General features: G+C 40.5%; 1 protein-coding gene and 1 long non-coding RNA gene across 3 annotated transcripts in view; one reads left to right on the top strand and one right to left on the bottom strand.

The window, feature by feature from the left end:
* Positions 1–19,888: 19,888 nt before the first annotated feature.
* Positions 19,889–21,223, bottom strand: LOC118552124 (uncharacterized). The gene is made up of 2 exons (XR_004925371.2): positions 21,064–21,223; positions 19,889–20,015 (listed from the first exon to the last, which is right to left on the bottom strand). It is a non-coding gene; the product is annotated as an uncharacterized LOC118552124 (long non-coding RNA).
* A 1,472-nt stretch (positions 21,224–22,695) lies between these two features.
* Positions 22,696–23,861, top strand: part of KLHL14 (kelch like family member 14) — a 93,995-nt gene continuing 92,829 nt past the window's right edge. For both annotated transcript variants that reach the window (XR_013443341.1, XM_078060461.1), the window contains exon 1: positions 22,696–23,677. Coding sequence is in view for 1 of the 2 variants with exons in the window: in XM_078060461.1 (XP_077916587.1) it covers positions 22,728–23,677 (950 nt within the window). In the remaining variant the exon portion in view is untranslated. The remainder of the gene's footprint in view (positions 23,678–23,861) is intronic.

Below are 23,861 nucleotides of genomic sequence, written 5' to 3' on the forward strand. Positions count from 1 at the left end.
TGACAGAGAGAGACACAGTGAAAGAAGGAACACAAGCAGGGGGAGCGGGAGAGGGAGAAGCAGGCTTCCCGCTGAGCAGGGAGCCCAATCTGGGGCTCCATCCCAGGACCCTGGGATCATGACCTGAGCCAAAGGCAGATGCTTAATGACTGAGCCACCCAGGCACCCCTATCCTGTATTTTTTCATTAATCCTTTACCCATGTATGATTTTGTATATCAAGCATCAATATTTGGAAAATATATTTCCATCAAATTATGCAAAGCTTCTAAGTGTTGACACATATCATTGCACAATATTTCAAAAAATCATCTCTTAATTGTAATACCACCAGTTTCATAAGATAAATATCTAAATCAAGTTCATGGTGGTGATATAGTTTTCCAAAATTGTATTTTTCACTAGAAAGCTCAAATTTTATCCTTGGCGATAAGTATTGTCAATTGTTTTTCTTGAAATGACAGGTTCACTTTGTTCATTGTCAAGAGAATTTCAGCCATATATCCATGTCTGAAAATATTTCCCAGTCATTCTTTCAAGTCATGTTACATGAAAAAAAAAAAAAAGGTTAGTTTAGCTTGCAACTCAAACAGTTGCACAAGAAGTTTTCCTTAAGACAACCATTACACTTTGGTGGTATGCAGGAGAACTTCCCATTTTGTCACACAGAACATTAAAAAATATATATTCAAAACTAAGACATAATAAAGTTAATATTTTATTTCTTTATCAAAGACATTCTTAAGTGAAATTGACAATTTTTTAAAACCAAAAGTGCATAGCATTTAAGAATAAAATGATGCTTGTTTTGTTTGGTGCTGCTGCCTTGATTCTTCCTAAGACACCAGCAGTTTTACCCCCATTGTTTTTCCACTCTCAGTAAAATGTCAACATGGTAAAAAGTTCAGATAATGTCTTTATTTATTATTAAGATAGTTTTAGCTTCCTTCACCCTCTGAAAGGATTTCAGGCACCACCAGAAATCTATGGACCACATTTTAAGAACTATTGCTCTATATAAATAATCTCTTGTGCTTATAACTACAAAAACCTGAGCATCCTAGAGCTATTAGAAGCTCTGCATCCTTGCCTTTAGGTTTTTTCTGACTGGTTTATCTGGGTATTGTGTATAAGATGTGCATAACTGTGTATGTGTTATCATGAAAGTTCCTTAAGGTGAGTGTGTTTTAGTTAGTGCTTTGTCTGCTGGCTATTTTCACTTGCCTGATTTTAGCCCCCTATTCAACAATTACTCAGGTTCTTTTAGATATCTGTCCTTTATTTCATGTTCTGCAGAGCTGAATGGCTAAACTCTTCCAGAGCAGATATTGTATCTCTTTCATTTTCGAATTTGTACCACATGATACTTCGTAAGTGCTTCGGAAAGGTTGGAGTTCAGTGAATTAGAAGATGACAGGGTAGTTATCTTCCTGGGGGATGCTGTTCATCCTTATTTTATTACTGTTCATTTAGGGTAAGTGGTAAATGGTGATATGAAAATTATCTAAGAATGTAAGGCAGGATCCTTTTCGGATACTGTCACTCACTTTGTCATCTTTGTTTTTGTCTTTAAAAATTCAGTGCCACAGGGGCGCCTGGGTGGCTCAGTCGTTAAGCGTCTGCCTTCGGCTCAGGTCATGATCCCGGGGTCCTGGGATCGAGCCCCGCATCGGGCTCCCTGCTCAGCAGGAAGCCTGCTTCTCCCTCTCCCACTCCCCCTGCTTGTGTTCCCTCTCTCACTGTGTCTCTCTCTGTCAAATAAATAAAATCTTCAAAAAATAAAAAAATAAATAAATAAATAAATAAAATAAAAATTCAGTGCCACATTCACATTACTAAAAAAGTTTGCAGACTATCTGAATGTGCCTATCTAGTTCCTTGTCTTTCAACATACCAGAATTCCAGAGCAGCTTGCTTTTGAATTACTAGGGAATTGTGCATGATTTTTCCTCATACAAATTGATAGAAGACTTTGCTAGTTCCTCAGATTTTGTGTGTCTTTGGTGCACTAACTGAAGAAAGTCATGAAATCAAACAGGCTTGAATTTTCCAAGTGTGGGCTTAGAAACAGTGATTCCCCAACTCTAATTGTTTCACTTTGTTTCTGCAAAAACTAATATATCAAACCAACATGTATGCATCCTTTGACATTTTACGAATTATTTCATGTACATTCACATTGTTTTTTCACATAACAAGAGCTATTGTACATTGAGGACTCTCTATTTGTCAATCTCTGGCTGGAAAATCAACACACACAGTTCTGGTTGATATTCACAAAAATTCTATGAGGCAGGTATTATTATCAGTCCCAATTTATAGATGAGGAAACTGAGGCTCAGTGGGATAACTAACTTGGACTTAGATCTAGTAAGTTACAGAGGTGGAAATCGAGCCCAGTTCTCTAACTCCAAAGCTTGAATCTTTTCCACTAAAGCACACTCCTGGAAATTTAATTTTGTTATTCTTATTGAAAATACTCCAAATTCTTTATCAGAAGTTTGCTTCAAAACACTGTGGCTTGGGATTTGCTGTTTTTGGAAAGCACACGGAAAGATTAAGAGTCTTAGGATTGATATTATTTTTAAGAATCTCAGAGCTAAGAAAGAATATTATCAAACCCTGAAATATTTGGTTGGGATGACAATCTGGAATATTAGTAAAAGTACTTCGTTAATGCCTTTAATAAACTTAGCACTTAGCTAGATGCTGGGCTTTTTTTTTTTTTTAAGAAGTTCTTTGCTTTATTTTACCCCATTTTCAAAGACAATTCTTAATTTTTATCTTTAATATAATTTTTAAAAATACTATTTAAACATATTTAGTAAACTAATGGAGCACAATAGTCCAATTTAGATTACAGGTATAATAAAAAATGGATTTAAGAACCATTTTAATCGTTTCCTAAATATTATATTTATGTTCTTAAAAAATTATATTCTCCCATCTAAAAGTATTTAACAATAACACAGAAAGAATATTGGCTTCATGAGTGTGACCCAAGAGCTATCTTTTTTTTTTTTTAAAGATTTTATTTATTTATTTGAGAGAGAGAATGAGAGAGAGAGCACATGAGAGGGGGAGGGTCAGAGGGAGAAGCAGACTCCTTGATGAGCAGGGAGCCCGATGCGGAACTCGATCCCTGGACTCCAGGAACATGACCTGAGCCGAAGGCAGTTGCTTAACCAACTGAGCCACCCAGGCGCCCCCAAGAGCTATCTTGAGCTTGTGTTTTCCACTGAAATGAAGACAATAAGTTAATCTCTACAGTGTTTTTATAAGTCAACGAGTATTAACCTTTGTCAAATGTCTTAGTGTCAAATATATGGTTACAAAATTGAAATGCTTTTCATAAAGTTCTCTCTCTTTCCAAATGGACTTGACCTAAAACTCCATAGATTTTCCCCCTAATCCATTAGCAAATATTATTCAAATGGTACTATTAAACACTATTCATTTAGGTGATCATTCATTTAATAATATTTATTTTACCAAGGACAATTTCTAATGCCAGAAAACCAGTAATACAGGGACAAAGAAAAAAATAAAACATGACCCTGCAATGGTTTGTTTTTATTATTTTTTCCTACAATTAAATTGCATTGCATTATTTGAATCCGCTGCATAATCAAATGAAATTTTAAATGTGTCAGCACCTTGAAGATTGAAAAAATACTATACATTTTTTAACTGCTTTATTATTTGTGCTATTTTAGCACAAATTGAATCATCTCATGGCCTGGTCCAGTTATCTGTAGACTGAAGATAGATGAGATAAAAAGTTACATAATTAAATGTTTGATACCAACTTATAGGAGTCTAAGATTTCACTTGTGTAGAAATATTAAAGAATAGACCTTTAAGCATTCTTGGTGGGTTGGTTTGAAGACATGACTGGGCTCACTCAGGAACACTAGTTCTCAAACTTAAACAGGCATCAGAATCCTCTAGAAGGCTTGTAAAAACACAAATTTCTGGGCCCTACCTCCAGAGTTTCTGATTCAGTGGATCTAGGGCGGGGTTCAAGTATTTGCATTTCTAACAACTTCTCGGGTAAGGCTCTTGTGGCTGGTCCAGGGATTACACTTTGTTCCAAATAACCAGAGTCATACTCATACTAGATGTCCAAAAGTGATACTTAATAACGAATTATTTGTGTGAGTGAATCTGTAGTCATTCCATTAATCAATGTATCAATAAAGGTAATCATGTTAAAGGTTGTAACTGCATTTGTGGCGAAATGAGAGAGAAAAGAAAAGGGAAAAAGCCTCTAATAAATGACTTCAGTAACTGAGCCAACATCAGTGAAGGAAATAGAGAATCTTAACTTGCTTGCTGTATTTGCAACATTATCTTAAAAGTCATGACGGTAAGGGTTGGAAGTGCTATCCCTACACAAAGATAATGACCTGATAGCATCAGATTTGGGAACAGAAGAAATAAAAATATTAATGGGAGAAAAGAAATACAATCTTTTCTTCCTCAAGGTAAAAGGAACACTTTAAGTAAGCTTCGAATGTCTTTAAGACACTGCATTTCATCCATATGTAACAGGCCTAGCCTTAAGTCTGATAAAGGTTAACTTCATGGAGCATGGAGGGCACCACTAAGTGATCAATTGCTTTAACAGGCAATCTAGATTCCTGCATGCACATCTGTCCTTGGGGCTGCCGCCCTCCCTAGAACCCCCATGGCCACCTAGCCACTGCAAACCTATCACCTTTCTGTGGACAACAGCCAGAAGCACACACCTTTCTGAAATTCTAAGCAAGACCAGGAGTACCTCCCTGACTCCTGAGCCCACAGAAACGTAACAAAGTGACTATTAATATTCAGATACACTCTCACTGTCACAGGCAATAATAATGCTTGGGAAACGTTGGGGCCATCCCAAGTGGGAGGATGTTGCCTGAAGTGAACCCACAATCCTGAAGGGATCTGTACCAATAACTCATCTCATTCAGCTCTGAACTATAGCGAATCCCTCCCCCCAGGAAAGGATTAAACACACAGGTTTTTTTGTGTCATGGGAAAGCGATCTAGTGATAGGTAGTCCAGGACCAGTGGGGTGGTTTCATGAAATCATCAGGGACCCAAGCCCCTTCAAGTTCTCCCAGGTGTCAGCCGTGTCCTCGTGGTCCAGGATAAGCTGCTGAGGTTCCAGTTACTATAAGCCAAGCATACTAAAGAAAAGGAAGGAAAGGGCATGCCCCAACCCTTTAAGGGAGACATTTTATAAATCCCACACAAAAGCCCCTCTCATATCTGTCAGGAAGGTTGGAAAATAATAACTGGACAACAAGGAGTTCAGGTGAATATTAAGATTGCATTATTAAAAAGAAAGAAAAATATGGATACTGAATAACCAAATAGTAATTTCTGCCACCAGGTCCAAGAAAATCAAAATTCTTACTTTCTACCATAGAAAATGGTAAAGGGGGAAACACACTATCATTATGACTGTGTGTCCCGCACTCTGGGCGACATAAGAGCTCCTTGCAGTGCTTGCTGAAGTTCAGAATGCTGGTGCCCAGGAGATACTAAGTTGACATTCTCATTCAGTGATTGTGATCCAGAAGGTACCCAGGGCCACGCTTTGAGAGACACTGCTTTGCAGCTTCATTACCATTTGTCAGCCTTTCACCCGGCTGCGTGGAAAGTTCTTGGTCATCCCTTGATAACAAACTCTGTTTTGTTCCTTTTTAACTCTTTTTTTTTTTTTAATTTATTTATTTATTTTTTTTTTTTTTTTGCGAGAGAGAGAATGAGAGAGAGCACGAGAGGGAGGAGAGTCAGAGGGAGAAGCAGACTCCCTGCCGAGCAGGGAGCCCGATGTGGGACTCGATCCCGGGACTCCAGGATCATGACCTGAGCCGAAGGCAGTCGCTTAACCAACTGAGCCACCCAGGCGCCCCCTTTTTAACTCTTTTATTCTCTATAATTAGATCATATAAATGGGTTGGACATACTCCCCAGAATATTAGTTCCATCAACACAGCAAAGTTGGAAGGGTAATGACAGATGGGTTTGGGCATTGCAAGAAGCCCCTCCTTACAGGCAGGCAGTAAAAGTCTTCCCAGGAGGAGTTAACCCTGGTCCCAGATTGGAGAGGCAGGGCCAGGCCTTTCGGTGACTCTGATGGCCGGAAGCAGCCAGATCAAACACGGCAGTCAATCTAACCATGAGTGATTAATAGCCAAGCAGAATCTCTGGAGCTTTATTCCCCAGTCCCTGCTCTGCTTCCTCTTTAACACTCAGGTAAATGTCAAAAGTGGACCTAGGGATTATAGCTGACAAGGGGTAAATGCCTTCATGTTGTCCTCCAAAGGTTAAGGTTTCCCAGACTCAGTTGGAAGCCCCAAATTCCAATAACCATTAATCCACTCTACACTGGTAGGAGTGAGCATATTTATGACTGCAGTCACTAAAGGGTGAAATAAAGATTAGTTTTTAGTTAGGAACGCAAAGCTTTTGAGATCAATAGAAACTCACTGCTGAAATCAATCTAAAGTTTGGAATTTTTAAGTAAAGATTTACTGGGCTTCCTTGTACAGTTAATTTTCCAAAGGGAAAATAAGCTCAGAAATGTAACATAGTAATCAAATTGAGTGAACACTAGTCAGTTTGTAAACTGACCTTGGTTATGTGCATATCAAATAAGTGTGTAAAGCAATAAAAATGCCCATAATGTGGACTGTAAATTTGCCAATAAACAGGTAAAACCAAAATACACATATAGATTTACATGATAAAAATACTAGCAGCACATTAGCCTATTTGAAAACATAAATAATCAATAGACATTAATAATGAAGTTATTCGTGCATTTCCCCATTACTGTGCATATTAAGTGTCTCAATTATTTATACTTAGTTTGATAGATAAATGTATAGCCATATTTTGTAAAAAGCCTTCAGAAAGGATATAGAATTGTTCTTGAAAACAAAAGCTACTGTTTGGTTGCGAGAACAAGCGGACTGGAAATACATAGCTTGTTATACTCCTCTGCTGTTCATGTTTGATGCATGTATACAATTTATTATGCAATTTCTTGAGATTTGACAAAGTAATTGTCTGGCAAACCATAGGTTTAATGATTTTTTTTCGGTTTCATATGAAAAGACTGTAGATATTTTAGGAAAATGGTTTAATAGATCAGTGTCTATAAGCACTCCTTTGCTTGTTATGTATCTGTAGGTTGTGAAGACCCAGAGGTATTTTAAGAGAAGTGTGATTCCATGTAGTAAATTCATTTTCTTCAGCACAGTAAGTGCATGAAAGCTTACAGAAGCTATAACTTCAGAAATTATTTAAGCTACCCCTGGGCCCTCATAGTGGAACTGCGTATCTTCTCCATTGGTATGGAGGGGAGCAAACAGGAGAGTGTCTCCAATGCGAAGGGGGTCCTGGAAGACAGGCACAGCCTCCAGTTAATTTCTGACAAGGATATTGTGATAACAGGTTGGTGTTTCCTGTGGATGGTTGAGGGTAAAATGACCAACTACACTCTAAATGATCTATAGCTCAGACTCATTTGCCACCATTTGCTGCCTGGATGCCAGAAATGGACTCAGAAAGCCCTTCACCTAAAGCATATTCCTTCCATTCACTCCATGCTGCGGGGCAGAGCTGTAGAAAAATTTAGATTCCGGGTACTGATGTTGTACTCCTTGAAATATTTAGAGGGTAGAGTGAAGTTTTTTTAGTTGCCTAATGTTGGCATCTGCCACCTGGTGCCCCACTCTTGGGAAATATACAAAGCCACTGAGCAAACGTGTATATGTGGGTCATAGGAGACAGGTAATATTTTTTACTACACTAAAGCTATTACATTGGTCCTAAAACAATATCTTAATAGATCATACCCTCTAAGGATGGGTAAAGCAATTCTTCAGCTTTACAAAGTGCACATATACAGTAATTATATACACTATGTATATCTATGTATGTGTGTGTAGATGTGTATGTATGGAAAAATATAATTCACGTGTGCACATACATACATGTATGTGTGCATACGTGTATATATACATGAATGCATTTAAACACACATGCAAAATCATCATATCTACCCTGAGAGAGAGAACTTGACTACTTAAATTGTTATTCAGATGTTTTGATCAACAATACATTATTTTCCCAAATGATTTGGTTGTTTTTAAATCACTTTAATCAATTATATTTTTATAAAGAAATTTATTTAGCACAAACATGCCCTCAGATTCTGACACATGGCCATTAGAATAAAGCAATTTGGGGTAAAGTTTGCTGAACTGCCATCATGTTATTTGTATGAGTTCAAGAAAAGCCAGATTAGGAGTTATGATACCAGAAGAGTTTTTAGGTTTCTATAGATTTCAGAACCATATTGATAAGTGACAGGGTGCTTACATGATCTTACAGCACCAATTCTTCTGTTGCACAAACCTTAAGACATTTGTTCTAAGAAACAACATGTGAGGACAAAAGTCATCTCACACATAGCATTAAATATTTTGTTGAATGAATGAATCCATGCATACAGACATACATAGTGAGACCCATCTGCATACCAGCACAAGTGAAACAAACAAGTCCAATTCTTCTAACCCCCGTGGTGACCAGTTAACTGCCTAAGTGGCTCCAGGTAGCAAGTTGGGCCCTTGGGAGCCACAGGATTCTTCCAAGCCAGCAGGGAAGGAGGCCATATAAACAGAAGGAAGCTCTAAGAGCCTCAGCTCTTCATTTTACAGGAATTCCTGAAATACAAAGGATCTAAAAGGAAATCTATATTCAGCCCTGTATCTTTGTGCATCACAGAAATCCATCTACCTTCATATCTACTTGTTACAGTCTTAGCAGAATCCTTAAAGAAACAAACATGGGGTAGATACACATTCTCTGGTGTCTAAAATTACAAATTTTAAAAAGCTAGCAATACCACAAACTTTGCAAAGTCCACAAAATAACATAATTTTAACTAATTAACTGTCTAACATATGCCTCTATAATGCTCTTCTCCATGAAATTTTGATTTCGTAGTCTTCAGCTGCACGATGGCAAAAAAAAAATTTGTAATACAATTTTCTAGAGGACAAAAGATCAGTATTTCTAGTCTTTCTTCTACCATGATTGATCAAAATTTGTTTTTTTAATTATTGATAGTTTAGAAAATTTCTTTCAGCTTCCCAACGTGTATGATAAGTCTCTTTCATACACTAACTATATGATTTTAATTTTCTTGTGCAGGGAATCATCTTAAATACCCCATATTTTTCAAGGACTCTTTCAAGAGTACATATTCATATCACAATAGAACTTCCAGTCCTACACTTTTTTTTTTTTTTCTTGTTGGTGTGTGAGTCAGCACAGTGGAAAGCCAGAATATTCCTACTAGTCGTTCTTTCATTGGGGCAGCTAATAATAATCTAACTCTATGTGAAAGTAATTGTGAACACATAAATTACATCCTAATACATCCTACTCCATTCACACTACATTCTCTGTTCAACCTCCCTTTCACCAATGTCTCAAAAATGTTTATGTCTCCTTCTCCAACACCATCTAACATGAGGAAAAGTCCAAGTGGAAATAGAGAGAAATTTTAGTTGGTTGCAATTAAAATGTCTTATTTCTGAAATTTTTACACAATGCTAGAGCCCCTCCCAGAGCCTTGGAAGGGGCCCTTGCAAGTGAAGGAGCTTCCCAGAGTATAGCCTCCTCTGATCACTGAATTCAGGCATAATTTATGTGAGACCCCCTCATAGCTTGCTTGGGAGGCCCAATCCTCCTGCTTCCCAAATTCAAGAGAATTTACCCAGGCTCTGCATTATGAGCTGGGAGCCCATATCCAATGCCTCAGTCAACATTTCAAGGAAATAGAGATTCAGACCTTGAGATTTAGAACTAAAAAGGATATTAGCAACCACATAATGCTTCTCTCTACTCCATAGATAATTAAACTGAAATCCAAATGAATCCCATTCTACCTATAAAAAAACAGATTCTTTGAGAAATTAGGTTTCTTGCCTAATTTTACACAATTGGTAAATTGTGTAGTTGAGATTTTAATCCAAACAATCTCTTTTTTCCAAAGTCAACATTCTTGATCACCATGCATATCACTTTCAACATGCCTATCACTTTCAACTACCTACATGGTTATGATCTCCTCCCATAATATTTTTTGCATTGTTTTTATCAGTTCAAAAATTATTTTCACATTTATTTGCTTTCTTGACTGTTGTATTGCCCTTAAAAATAAATGTTATAACAAATTATTATTATCCCCTTTTACAAATGAGAAAATTGAAGGTTGGAGGCATTAAGATATTTATGTTACCAATAAATGATAGAGGTGATCTTCGAATCCATTTCTTCCAATCCTGATTTCTGTGTTCTTTTCTCCTATTCCCCCTGGGCTTTTGAACTATTAGATCAACTGTAGCTACAACCATCCTATTATGGAATTTCCAGTGATCATCAGGATCAATAGAAGCAAGATCAGGCTAGGTCTGAGATGTGTTTTTCTTATAGCCTTTTCTCAATAGGCCTGTGTTTGAGTTCTTCCTCTGCAGTTATAGAATTCTGACATCTACTGAAAAGATATTGAAAAAATATTGGACTTTTAAAAGTTCAATTAAAAAATTTTTGGACTTCAGTTGCAAAGTATTCATTTTCTGTGTGTTACACATTTGAAGTATAACCCTATTAAATAATAAATCTGAAGACTATTACTCAATGGTTTATTCCTCCATAAGAGCACTTGTTTACATCCTGTGAGAGCTCAGTATACTCTGTGGTCTCATCAATCCCAAAGTAGGGACACTGTTTTGCCTGTTCTTCCTTCTTTTGTGTTTTTCCCATGTAAACCATTTAAGTTAAAATCAAGTTGGTCGGTAATGGATTAAAGTTGGAGACATCAATATGAACTCATGGTTAGCTTAATATAGATACAGATAGTTCCGTATAGAAACATGTATAGATATGCTTACATACAGGATTACTATACATACATATTTCTCCTCGTCCTGTCCACTGTCAGGTCTAAAGGAAGCATACCAAGAGCAACTAGCACACTTAATGCTCACATCTTCATTTCTAATAGCATCTCCCATAAAAGGAAGCAAGATTCCTTGGAGAAATGATTGATCTTAGGACTAAGGCATGAAATATACAAGGTAAGCATGCTATATCTTGCCATGCCATGAAGGAAGGAGAGAAGGAAGGAAGGAAGGAAAGGAGGGAGGGAGGGAGGAAGGAAGGGAGGAAAAGAGGGGAGGGGGTCAAGAGGGGAGGGAGGAAGGAAAAAAGGACTGTAATGATAGGAGTATATCAAGGGATGCAGGAGCCAATTGAAAGACCTCCCAATGGCTGAAGCTGAAACAGTTCAAGCAACAGAATAAAGTAGTACTGGATTATAACCCGAAGAACAAAAATAAATATCCATGGGTCCATACTGATAAAAAGAAATGATTAAATAAATAAATAAATAAATGAGGAAGAATAGATCAAATCTCCTTTGCAGACAAGTTCCAAATACTTACGTACATACTTCAGCCTCAAGGAGTTGGAGCATAACTCTTCCACTCCTTAAGTGTGAGCTGTGAATAATAACTTCTTTCCAAGGAGTACAATTTAAGGGGAAAAGTGTGGGGAGGGCTACCCTCAATGTGCAGAAAACTGGTAAATATTACTTCAGCTGGGTGATCAATTTTAACATCAACAATGATAAGTCATGTTGATCACATGTACCCTTTGATATTATGACATTAAAATGGCACTCTGTCTACCTTTGTGGTCTTCCTCCTAAAAATCCATAAACCCAGTATCATCATGAGAAAAACATCAGACAACTCCCAACTGGGAAACATTTTACAAATTATCAAATCAGTATCCCTAAAAACTCAAGGTCATCAAAAACAAGGGAAGTGTGAGAAACTGGACAGCCAAAAGGAGCCTAAGGAAATATGACAACCAAATGTAATGTGAAATCCTGGATGAGATCCTGGAAAAAGAAATTAGGTAAAAATCAAGTAAATTTTAATAAACTATGGACGTTAGTTAATAATAGTAATTCATAATATTGTTTATTAGTTGTAACAAATGCACCATACTTAACATAAGATGTTAATAATAGGGGACACTGGGTGCTAAGTAAATGGGAACTCTACTATCTTTTCAATTTTTCTGTAAATCTAAATCTATTCTAAAATAAAAAATTTATTTTAAAAGTACCTCTGTAGCTTAGGAAAAAATCTAAATAAAATATTATATTAATAATAGTTTCAAAAGAAAATACATTTGGCAAGTACTGACAGCTACCCATGCTGCAGAATACTAACTTTGGAGAACAATAGGAAATATACACGCGCATTTAAAATTTTACCTTCAAAATTAAATACTGTACATATTACCTAAAATCATTATACTTGAGTTTTTCCCAAGCACATATTCATTAAATGGGCAAATAAGCATTTACATATGAGATTCAACTGACAACTTTTACCCCTTCAGAGATGCTATAGAATTTTGTGTCAAGAGTATATACATTTTAGAATTATGAAAGCAGTTACAATTGAAAGCCTTTCTTGAAGATGAGAACTGCAAAGAGCTCCATCTTATACTCACAAAGGAGTGTTCTTGACATTTTCTTTTGAAGCATTTGGTTTCTTTTGACTATTGTTAGAAAGCCAAGGAAATTAATATACATAAAACAACATAAAACTGGACAAAATGTTCTTGCAGACGAGATTCAAGTCCCCACAGGGAACTTAAATCAATCGTTATCTTGACCCGTGTTACTTTAATGTTGAGCTCAATAATATGTAAAGACAAAATGAAAAGTTTCCAATCCAGATTTATCAAGTTGTCTTAGCAGTGGCTGTATGTTCCCACCAGATTTTGAGAAAATATATCCTTTAGTTAGTTGGCTGTCTTTTAAAAAATAAAATAAAATGAAATACCCAACAGAATTCTTTAATTGTATGTCACCTCAGCCAACCAACTCCCAAAATGTATCCAAACTGTCAAACAAAACTTCAACAATATAACGATACCAAGTCATAGAATTTGAGCAATTTAAACTTTTCTGAAATACTGTGAAATATTATATTTTAAACAAACATAATAGAAGTAGAAATAGGATTGGGTGTACTGGGGTGGGATGGAGGAGTGGGAAGGGTATGGTGAAAAAGATAAGAGCAACAAAGAAAGATTATTCTGAAAATGGACAACTGGACAAATTTGCACTAATACCAAAGAAGCTGAGAGCAGAAATAAATAGATATTTAAAGGTATAAACAACTCATCTGTAAAGGAAACTGGACCTTACTCAAGATGGTATGTCCTTGTAATGATACAATAATATTTATTGATTAAGCATATAGGTATTTGACTAAAAAACTTACATCATTCTCTCTTGATTATGAAAAATTTCAATGGGCTGGTGAATATTCCAACACAGCAATACATATTTTCATTTTTAAGAATTAGTAAGAGAAAGAAAAAAAATTGCCACAAACAAAAGGAAAACTTGAGGGGCCCCTGGGTGGCTTAGTCTGATAAGGATCCAACTCTTGATTTCCATTCAGGTCATGATCTCAGGGCCTGGGATCCATCCCTGTGGACTCCACACTCAGCAGGGAGTCTGCTTGAGATTCTCTCTCTCCTTCTCCCTCTGCTTCTCCCCCGATCTTTCTCTCTCTCTAAAAAATAAATTGTTTAAAAAAAAAAAAAGGAAAGGAAAAAAAATTTGAGGTTGGGGAAGGTGACTAGGATAATTTGCAAATTCAGGTAATAATTCTTTGTGATAAAGATGCATTGATTTGCTCATAGGGAAACATTTCCATGCCTTCCTTTACTCAACATTCAGAATATGGCATTTCTACAGTAAAACAAATACTTTCCCATAACCCCAACTCTTCAAAAACTTTGATGCATATAAAATAATTTATTTGTGAGTGCACGTAATTTCTGTTAATACGCTCAAAATACTTCCAATTGTTTATTTGTTCGTATCTGACTATTTGCACAAAGAGGGCACAGTAAATACTCTGGCCTCAAGCCTCTGGGCAGTTTTCAGGGGGAGGATTGTTTTCTTCTTATGGTATTGCTTAAACCTTCATCTTATTCCACAAGTCATGAGGAAAGTTCCCAACTGTTCTTTGAGGAGCATTCACTTTAGTTTTATCTCAATGCAACCCCATACTAGTTAAATGAAGAAAATGTTCTCTCCAAATACGGGAAAACTGAGACCTGGAAAATAAAAGTGATTTGTCCAGGGTCACAGGTAATGTCAAAGACAGAAGTTGAAACCCAACAACCTCCTCTCTCATCTCAGTCATTGGCATGAAGGCCTATTGCCAAAAAGCCACTTTTCAGAGTCAGGCATATATTCAACCACCTATCATTAAACTATTATTAATAATAAATGTCCCTACATTTTTAGAATCTCAATTACCCAAGACATGTACATAAAACACCAGATGTTCCCAAAGATAAAAGAATGGTGGTTTTTAAAACTATAGGAAAACAAACTGAAACATAAAACCTCTAAAGAACAAAGTCAAAAGTAGTGGTTCTTTTGTTAAAGTAACCGGTTGTTTTTTTGAATAGTTTTATAAATTATTACAAACCTGAGAAAAGCGGATGTCTTTATTCCTTCTATCCCATATTTGTTGAGTTCTGGGCATAATGTGCAGAAAAGAAAGAATAAAAGGAAAACTAAAAAGGCTTTAGCTACATATGTGTATTTTTTATTTAACAAACATTCACATGGCACTCACTATGTGTCTGGAACTGTTCTAAGCACTTTTACAAATACTTACAAAATTTAAGCATTATAAAACCCTAGGAGGCAGGTACTATAATTATCCCCATTCTTGGATGCGGAACTGGACAGAGAAATGTTATTTACCCAAAGTTGCAAAGATGGAAAGTGGCAAAGCTAAGATTCAAATGTAAGTGGTCTGCTTCCAGAATGCAGGCTTAGCTACCTTGGTTTCGTAGTTTAATCAATATTTCCATAAAAGTACCTACTCCCTTCAAATTTTTAGAGCACTTTGCTGAGTGATGGCTGCCATAGGTGAAGGATTTGAGGGAAACACTCATAAGGTCCTATCAGACTCTTATCAATGTGGTATGAACAATAAATGTTTATTTCACCATGTTAAAAAGATTTTTTTTTAATTTTTAGCCAGTAGATCAGTAAAATCAAGAGACTGAGTAACGCCACATTAGTTAAATGCCCAACACAGTCCCTGATTATGAAATACCCCCTGTTCATTCTGATGTTACCCTGAAAAATTTGAAAATTCATCTTTCGTCGCCCATCAATATATTTATTGAATAACTATTATGGGCAAGGTACAGAGCTGTGGACCATGGGAGATTTTATCAGATACAAGGCCTTTTCTCCTCTCAAAGCTGATAATCTAGCTGAGATCACAAAATATATTTACCTAAATAAGCAACTAACAATACAAAGCGGTAAATAATAAATGTCAAAAGAGTATTACAGGTAATAAGTACTATAAGGAAGTTAAGAGACTGTTCTTTCTGCTCCAGTACTTCCTTACACATACCCTTATTAGAGCAATTATCACATTGTAATTATTCACATGCTGTGTCTAATTTACCTGCCTGTCTCCTCCATTAGAATGTTAGCCCCTTGAGGGCAAGGTTGCAGTTTTACTCATCATCATATCTTCCATGTTTAGCCTGTTGTCTGGGATATGATAAATACTTACCATATGCTTGATGAATAAATGAATGAAGTTCACAGAAAGCAGGCACTTCTTTTGTGGCTAGTGTAGCAGAATGGTTAATTTCTGGAGTCAGGTTGTATTGATTTGGATCTTAGCTCTCCCTTTGAAAAGCTGTGTGGCCCTGAAAATTTTACCTGATTTCTCTGCACTTCATTTTGCACATTGGTAAGGTTAGAATAATGGTACCTTTCTTTATTGGCTAATTTTACTAAGGAACAAGTCACCCCAAAAATGAATGGCTCAAAACAGCAACCATTTTTATTTCGTTCAGAGTTCTGTGCGTTAGTAAATCTGAGCTACGTTGGTTCTTCTGTTGCAGCCGGGCTCATTCATACATCCCAGGTCAGCTGGGACCATGTGGTATCTCCTCTGCCACCAGGCTAACCTGGACTTTTTCACATGCCCACTGGCAGGATTCAAAGAGGGGAAGGTGAAGCATACAAGGCCTTTTGAGGCTCAGACTTGGGATTGGCACAAAGTCACTTCTGCTACATTCTATCGATCAAACAAGCGACAAAGCCAGCTCACTTTCAAGGGGTGGGGAAGTAGACTCCACTCTTATAAGAAGAACAGCAAAGCCACTTCATAATGGGGTATTTATACCAGGAAGGATAGAGAGTTGGCGCCATTTTTACAACCTACCATACTCTCTCACAGGATTAATGAAAGGATTAAGCAAACAAAACATCTAAAGGATTTAGGCTAGTGTCCACCTAACAAGTAATGAATTCGATAAGAATGAGCTATGATTATTCTGTTCGAAGTTGCCAGGAAGAGTTTCAAAATGGAAAGAAATCTGAATTTAATCTGAGAAATAAGTGGGATTTCTCTATGTGGAGAACGAAGGCCTCTCATAAGGATACAACCTAAAGATGTGCTGTGAAAGTGGGATGTGTTTCAGAAAGCAGCCAACAACAGACTCCCCAGAAGAGCTACAACAAGAGCCTAGGAACCTGGAGAACTGGCCAAGGACTTGGACTTGACCCTGGGGCAAGAGTAAACCATTGGCTTTGACTAAATACTAGCCAATTGTACCGTTTCTTATCTTCTACTGTTATTTTAGATGTTTTGTTCTTCCAGAAGCTTCCTGATGCTGCTGGTTTTGTGATATTTCTGGCCATGTCTACCCAAGATTTCAAATAGAAACCTACCGTTTTTCTCTGGGTTTTGCCACTCTGTGGCTTTGGGGATCTAGGAGGTCCTTCTTTGTTCAATTTTATTGTAAAATGGAATAATTCCTCCTTTCATCCATTTTACAATTGGTGGCCATCATGAAGGTCAGGCCACAGGAAGTAGTATTTACTAATCAAAAGCAGCACAGGAGAAACCAGGCTTTGGTGTTTATACAATTTGGTGATCACTCATAAATCTTAAGCAGAAAAGTCAAGAAAATAAAGTTTCAGTGTGGCTGCCCCTTCATGTGAAGCAGCAAAAACCCTTCTGGAACTGTTCTGAAGATAATCTTAAGTACATCCAGTCCAGTGAGATGGTCCTGAGAAACCAGAGCCACTGATCTGCCTGGGTCCCTGCCACCCGGAAGGCTGACCAGACAGCTTAGAGCTAGAGCTCTAGTAGATTGCTCAGTGGAAGCAGTTCCAGAATCTCTCCACTGTACATAGTTTAAATGCAGATTCACCAATGAATAATTCTGATAATTCTGTCGAAGTATGAAGACTGCTTGAATTAGATGAACTACATGATCATATTTAGTTTTTTTATAAGACAATTCTGGCTTCTCTTATGCCATGTGAAATCCATCCTGCTGAGTGCTCTTCACTAGTCACGTCCTTCCTGCCATTTTAAAAACAATAGTGGCAGAGATGCAAGCTGCTGATAGTGCTCAGCAGGACAGATCAAACACACAGATGCAATTTCTGTACGTTGAACAGTGAAGTAGGATAAAATTCAAATACTTACAATCGCTTAGTAGCTAGCATCTGATTGCTGCAAATTGAATCTTTCATAACGGGATTTATTGTAAATAGTGTCATATCATTTGTGAGTTCTGCAATAATTTCAGTCAAAGCCAGTGCAAGATATTGGAGGTGTGAGACTTACATGATATATATGCCAGTTTACACCTAGATTATGAAGGGATTTTTAATTATCAATATTATTTTTAATTGCTTACAAAACAGCCGCAATTGTAATTTTTTCTCTGGAATCTTAAACATTCTCAAATAGTGTAACTTTAAAACCCAGAAGAAAAAGCCTAGCCACTTCCCTTCAACAGCCGTTTTAGAATTGCAAGACCCCAACCCTTCTCTTGCTCTTCCACTCTCGTTGTTAAAAAAGCATCAAAACTATAGATAGTTAAAATTTTTGAAATGTGCCTTTCATATTGTTTGGGAGCAACAGAGATCCTTGTAATCATAATTAGTGATCAATGTATCCTATTAGTAAAAAAAAAATAGAAATTCAAAATCAAGATATTTTGAGATCTCAAAACACATCTTACTTCCTTTATGAGAATATGGAGAGATGACAATAGTTTAAGTGATCAATACTCTTATTCCGCTTTGGATTTAGTTCCAAATGCTTCATTGGAAGCTCATAAGAGGTAAGCATCAAAAGCATACTATACAAATTATACTTTCAATGTATGAGAATTTGGTGATACTGCACCTACTTGATAGATTTAATTGCTAATGCACAGAACCCCCCAAAAGACACTATATCACAATTACACAATCTTCTTGTTCAAGACCTAAATAAGGGAAATTCAAAAAAGGAAAAATTCAAAACAAATAGTAGAGCCAGAAGATTTGGATAATCTGTTCCCTTTCTTTTCCCTGCTCCAAACAAACAAAAAAATCTTTTTCTATTATTTTACCATGTATTTGAGCTTTTTATTATAAATATGAAATGTGAAATACAGTATTTCAACAAGATCTGAATAAAGTATCTTACTCTCAGATAACCTAGGACCTTGATAGAGAAGGGCCTTTGTAAGGAGTAAATGCTTCAGTTCGATCCTTCTTCATTTATTTAAGAGCAAATATCCCACATGCATGTTAATGTTTATTATTCTAAATGGGGAATTCCCTCTTTCTAAACCAAAGAATTTTCAGTTTTCTCTCCCTCTCTTAAGCAGGTGTCTTTCTGTATCTCACAAATCAAAAGGGAAGGTGGGAAGACAGGCTTTCAGTGGTGCCCTGATGTGTATTTTAATAACTTTACTAATCAGAGCACATATAAATTAGAATGAATCATATTCGTATCTTTAATAGCAAGGAAAACTCAATTTAACTCATGTCCAGCTTTCTTTCATGTTCATTTTATTCAAGGGCATGCCTTCTTTTTTTTTTTTTTGCTTTTTTTTTTTTCTTTCTTTCTTGGACACCTCCAACCCCCATTGACAACTGAAATGCAGAGCTATAAATGTAAGGGTGCAATACATCATGAGATAAGTCTAGAGAACATGTCCTCTACCAAAATGCACATGAATCTCTGGTACAGTGAAAATTCTGGAATCATTTGGGGGTTCATTTTGCATGCTAAGCAGGGTCAAAAATGTGAGCTGTAGGTGGTCATCCTTATATATCAGATAAGGTCCAAAGTTTAAAGGTTACATTTGTGAAATTGCAGCTGGGTTTCCTAGCACTTGATTCTAGCTCCTGCAAATCAAAGACTCTTAATTGAAAGACAAATCTGACAATATGATAATCTTTCAATTAAAAAAAATATTACTTCTGAACCCTTATCTGTTGAAGAGCTGACACAGAAGTTCAGAGATGTTTGTTTAACCAGACAAAATGATAGAGAAAAATATGTTTTCCAACAAGATCATAAAGCTTGAATAGTGCAGGGAAACAAATGTAAAGCGAAGAGCTGTCCTCTATTCCGTCTACCAGCTCTAATTCCCCCACCCCCAGTTTGTACACTCCAGCCACTCACCTTTTAGGCAAGGGCTAGTGTCTTCCAAATTAGACTCAACCCCCAAATACCAAGATACTAGAAAGTGGCATCTTAGCATACTTTGAGATCAGACGTTTTCTGCATTTCATGGGGGGGGGGGAAGCAGCATACCAATGTAGTGAAATCTGGAAACAACAGCATATATACAGACACAAAAAAAAGTTTGCATATTGCACAGAGCGCTTGAAGATCATAAATCTATGCATGAGAAAGATGTAGTGGAAATTTTGGGGGGGATTAGAGTTTATTTTTGTCATCTCTGTGAGACAGCTACTCATTCATCCAGATCACAGCTAAGAAAAAAGCTGGTCACAGAAATTAGCAGTTTCAGCTCAGCAGCGAAGTCGCCAGCCTGTGAAGGCAGAGAGAAATTGACTAATTAGCAATGCGCACTAAAACTTGACGGTTCTTTATAGAGAGAGAGAAGAGAGAGGGAGAGAGAGGGAGAGGGAGGGAGGGGGGGCTCGCTTTTTCCCCTTCTTTCTTCCAAAGATGTTTGAAATCGCAGTCATTTACGCTCGACAATTTTTACAATAGCCTTGAGCCATAATTTTGCGAGTCTCTCCAGCATCCATCCCCCTGTATGGTCTCTCTCTACTGGCCAAGCACGACCGTTTCTCTCCCCAACCGTGGATTTCCTATTACTCTCGTTACGACTCACTGAGCCCCAGGCCCAAGGATAATGATGTGTTGTTTCTTGGTAGCATAATTTGTCACACGTACATTTTTTCTTCTTCTTCTCTTGCAGAAAGCTCTGCTCCCTCTCTCTCTCTCCCTCTCTCTCCCTCTCTCTCCCTCTCTCTTTCTCTCTTTTCTCCCTCTCCTACATTTTCTTGCTGTTGCTAATTCATGGTGATCAAATGATGTACGACAAAATAAATTGTAAAGAGTGACTGCCTGGAGTTGGGAACCAGAAGGTGTTTTCCCCCTCCCAAGGAGAGAGCAAACCTTTAAAAAGGAAGGACAATTGATTTTTGGGGGGGAGCTTAAGTGAGCCTTGACTTTGCAGCTGGTTGAAAGCAGGTAAGTTTCTGGCCTTGTGTCTGCCTTGTGTGTATTTTGTTCTGTCTTTTGGGTTCTTGGCGGGGGAAGGGACGGGGAGGGAGTCTTTTGGGGTGGGGGGTTAGTTGTGTGGCAAACGCTCATAAAGAATAAAACTCCTATTGCAAGAAATAAGCAGATGGGGGGGAAGGCAAAGGAGGAGAACAAGAAGGAAGGGGAGCAGGAAAAGATGGGGTGGGGGGGAGCGAGACAACGAAGCGGGGAGAGCGAGAGAGGTATGACCGGGTCCACTTAAAGGGAGAGACTCTGGGAGATGTTTCAGGAAAGCCAGAGCTTTGGGGGCCGGTGGGGGAGGGGGTCCTGCCCGGGGAGGGAGCTCGAGGGAGGTTAGGGTCCACCTGGAACGGGATGGTAAAGTGAGTCGAGAGGAGCCCAGTGTGGTATAAATAGGAAGCCGGCGATCCAGGACTGGCGCCAGGCAGGGCAGAGTGAGCCGCAGTGGAAGGGGCAGGTCCGGCGGGATCCCTCGGAGCCGGGCGGCGGCGGCGGCGGCGGCGGCGGCGGCTCTCCCGGGCGGGCGGGCGCGCGGGCGGGATGTGGGCAGAGGGTCCCTTTCTGCTCGGCCCTGGAAGGTGTAATTACAGGTTAAGGACCTGGCGTATCGATTTCGCCTCGCCTCCCCCATCCTGCCGTCCTCCGCCTAGATGCGGGCGGTTCAGACTTTTTTTTTACAGAAGTAGTTCCAGGGCCAGGAGAGTGGGGGTGCCCGAGTGGGGGCCGCTGGGGGTTGTATCGAGGGGCTCGTAGGGAAGCTGAGGCTTCGCGCGGAGATGCTGGGTGGGATGCAGAGACCCCCCCCACGAAACCTACCCCCCCTCATTGGACAGGCCCCACCCCCTCCCCCAACACCTGCCAGTTAACTTGAACTTCTCACAGTTACTGGAGTTAAAGCCACTGTTCCTGGTGCCTTGGAGACAGAACCTTTCACGTGAATCCCTCCGGGCCTCCCGGCTCCTGCTCTAAATCCACCCCAGTGGCCCCACTTCCTCCCTCCCAATCTTCCCCGGTGCCGCCCCGCGAGAGAAGGGGAGATACATGTCTGAACTTCCGCGCTTTGAAATGCGGGGGGCGGGAGAGAGGGGGCCGGGGGTGGGGGGGCTGAAAGGATTCTCCTGCCAGGTTTAAAGGCGTCTCTGGAAAATTAGCAAAACTGAGTGGTGACGGGGAAGCCAACAGTTTGCGAAGCAGGCAAGCAGGCAGGGCCGGGGTGAGGGAAATGAGCTAGAATTGATAAGGACAGCTCCCGCCTCTGCCGAGTCCACTGAGCTGGTCCTCACCGCGCTCCACTGCACTTTCCCGGGAGAAGAAAGGGCTTTATCTGCTACCTCAGACTATTAGCCTAGGAGTTTCTCGGGGCAGCACGGATAATCGAAGGGGTTCCCAGCTTTTGGAGGGCTAAGAATCGCCCACCCGCACGCTTGTCGGGTCCCCTTTCCTACCCCCCAAACTGGACCAACTGCGAAAAGCAAAGCTGCAGGCACAAGTTGACCTGGAACCTCCGCCGACGGTCGCCTCTGCGCTCTCCGGGAACCCCCGGCTCCCCACTCCCCGGCCTTTCCCTTCCTCAGGCCCGGCATGGACACGAGCCCACGAGGTGTCTCGGCCTCCGCCGCCACTTTGCCGTCGCTGCTGCCACCTCTGTCGCTGCCAAGAGCCGAGCCAGGGTGGTTTTAGGAAAGTGAGGGACGAAGTGTGTGGGCGGTGGCGAGAGGAGTAGCAGGGAGCTGAACCGGCGCCCCGACCCCAGACAGGGCCCTTTTGGTGGCGCTCACGGATTCAGTGCCTTCAGACCTTACTCCTAGGGTCGGGGTCCTGGGGCGCGCCGGGCAGGAGCCAAGCTGTGCACTGATTGTTGTTCTTCGCCCTCCCCTCCCCTCCACACCCTTCCCCACCCCGACCACACCCCACCCCCTCCACTACCCTCTCCCCTCCCTCCCATCCCCCACCCCTGTCTGCCAGGTTGGAGGAGGGTTTAAAGCCAGGTGCGCCGAGTCAGCTCGCCATGTCCAGATCCGGGGACAGGACCTCCACCTTCGACCCCAGCCACAGCGACAACCTGCTGCACGGCCTCAACCTGCTGTGGAGGAAGCAGCTGTTTTGCGACGTGACCCTGACGGCCCAGGGCCAGCAGTTCCACTGCCACAAGGCCGTGCTGGCCTCCTGCTCGCAGTACTTCCGATCGCTCTTCTCCAGCCACCCCCCTCTCGGGGGAGGGGTCGGCGGCCAGGACGGCCTGGGGGCCCCCAAGGACCAGCAGCAGCAGCCGCCGCCGCAGCAGCCGCCGCAGCAGCAGCCGCCGCCGCCGCAGGAGGAGCCCGGGACTCCTTCCTCCTCCCCCGACGACAAGCTGCTGACCAGTCCCCGGGCCATCAACAACCTGGTGCTGCAGGGCTGCTCGTCCATCGGGCTGCGCCTGGTGCTCGAGTACCTCTACACGGCCAACGTGACCCTCTCCCTGGACACGGTGGAGGAGGTGCTGTCGGTCAGCAAGATCTTGCACATCCCCCAGGTCACCAAGCTCTGCGTGCAGTTCCTCAACGACCAGATCTCGGTACAGAACTACAAGCAGGTGTGCAAGATCGCCGCGCTGCACGGCCTGGAGGAGACCAAGAAGCTGGCCAACAAGTACCTGGTGGAGGATGTGCTGCTGCTCAACTTCGAGGAGATGCGCGCCCTGCTGGACTCGCTGCCGCCCCCCGTGGAGTCGGAGCTGGCGCTCTTCCAGATGTCCGTGCTGTGGCTGGAGCACGACCGCGAGACCCGCATGCAGTACGCGCCCGACCTCATGAAGCGCCTCCGCTTCGCCCTCATCCCGGCCCCGGAGCTGGTGGAGCGGGTCCAGTCAGTGGATTTCATGCGCACCGACCCGGTCTGCCAGAAGCTGCTGCTGGACGCCATGAACTACCACCTGATGCCCTTCAGGCAGCACTGCAGGCAGAGCCTGGCCAGCAGGTAGGAGACAACAAAGAGGAGGGCGGGGGGTTGGGGGGTGTTGGAAGCAGGAAAGGCCGGAGGGAGAGGAGGGGGCAGAGAGGAAGGGGGAGAGGGGTGGGCTGCGCGGGAGGCCCTGGCAAGCTTAAAACAAACGCAAACAAACAATTCAGACTGTGTGGGGAAACTTGATTTCGGAGTCCGC

This window comes from Halichoerus grypus, chromosome 13, assembly GCF_964656455.1.
Source record: "Halichoerus grypus chromosome 13, mHalGry1.hap1.1, whole genome shotgun sequence".
Lineage (NCBI taxonomy): Eukaryota > Metazoa > Chordata > Mammalia > Carnivora > Phocidae > Halichoerus > Halichoerus grypus.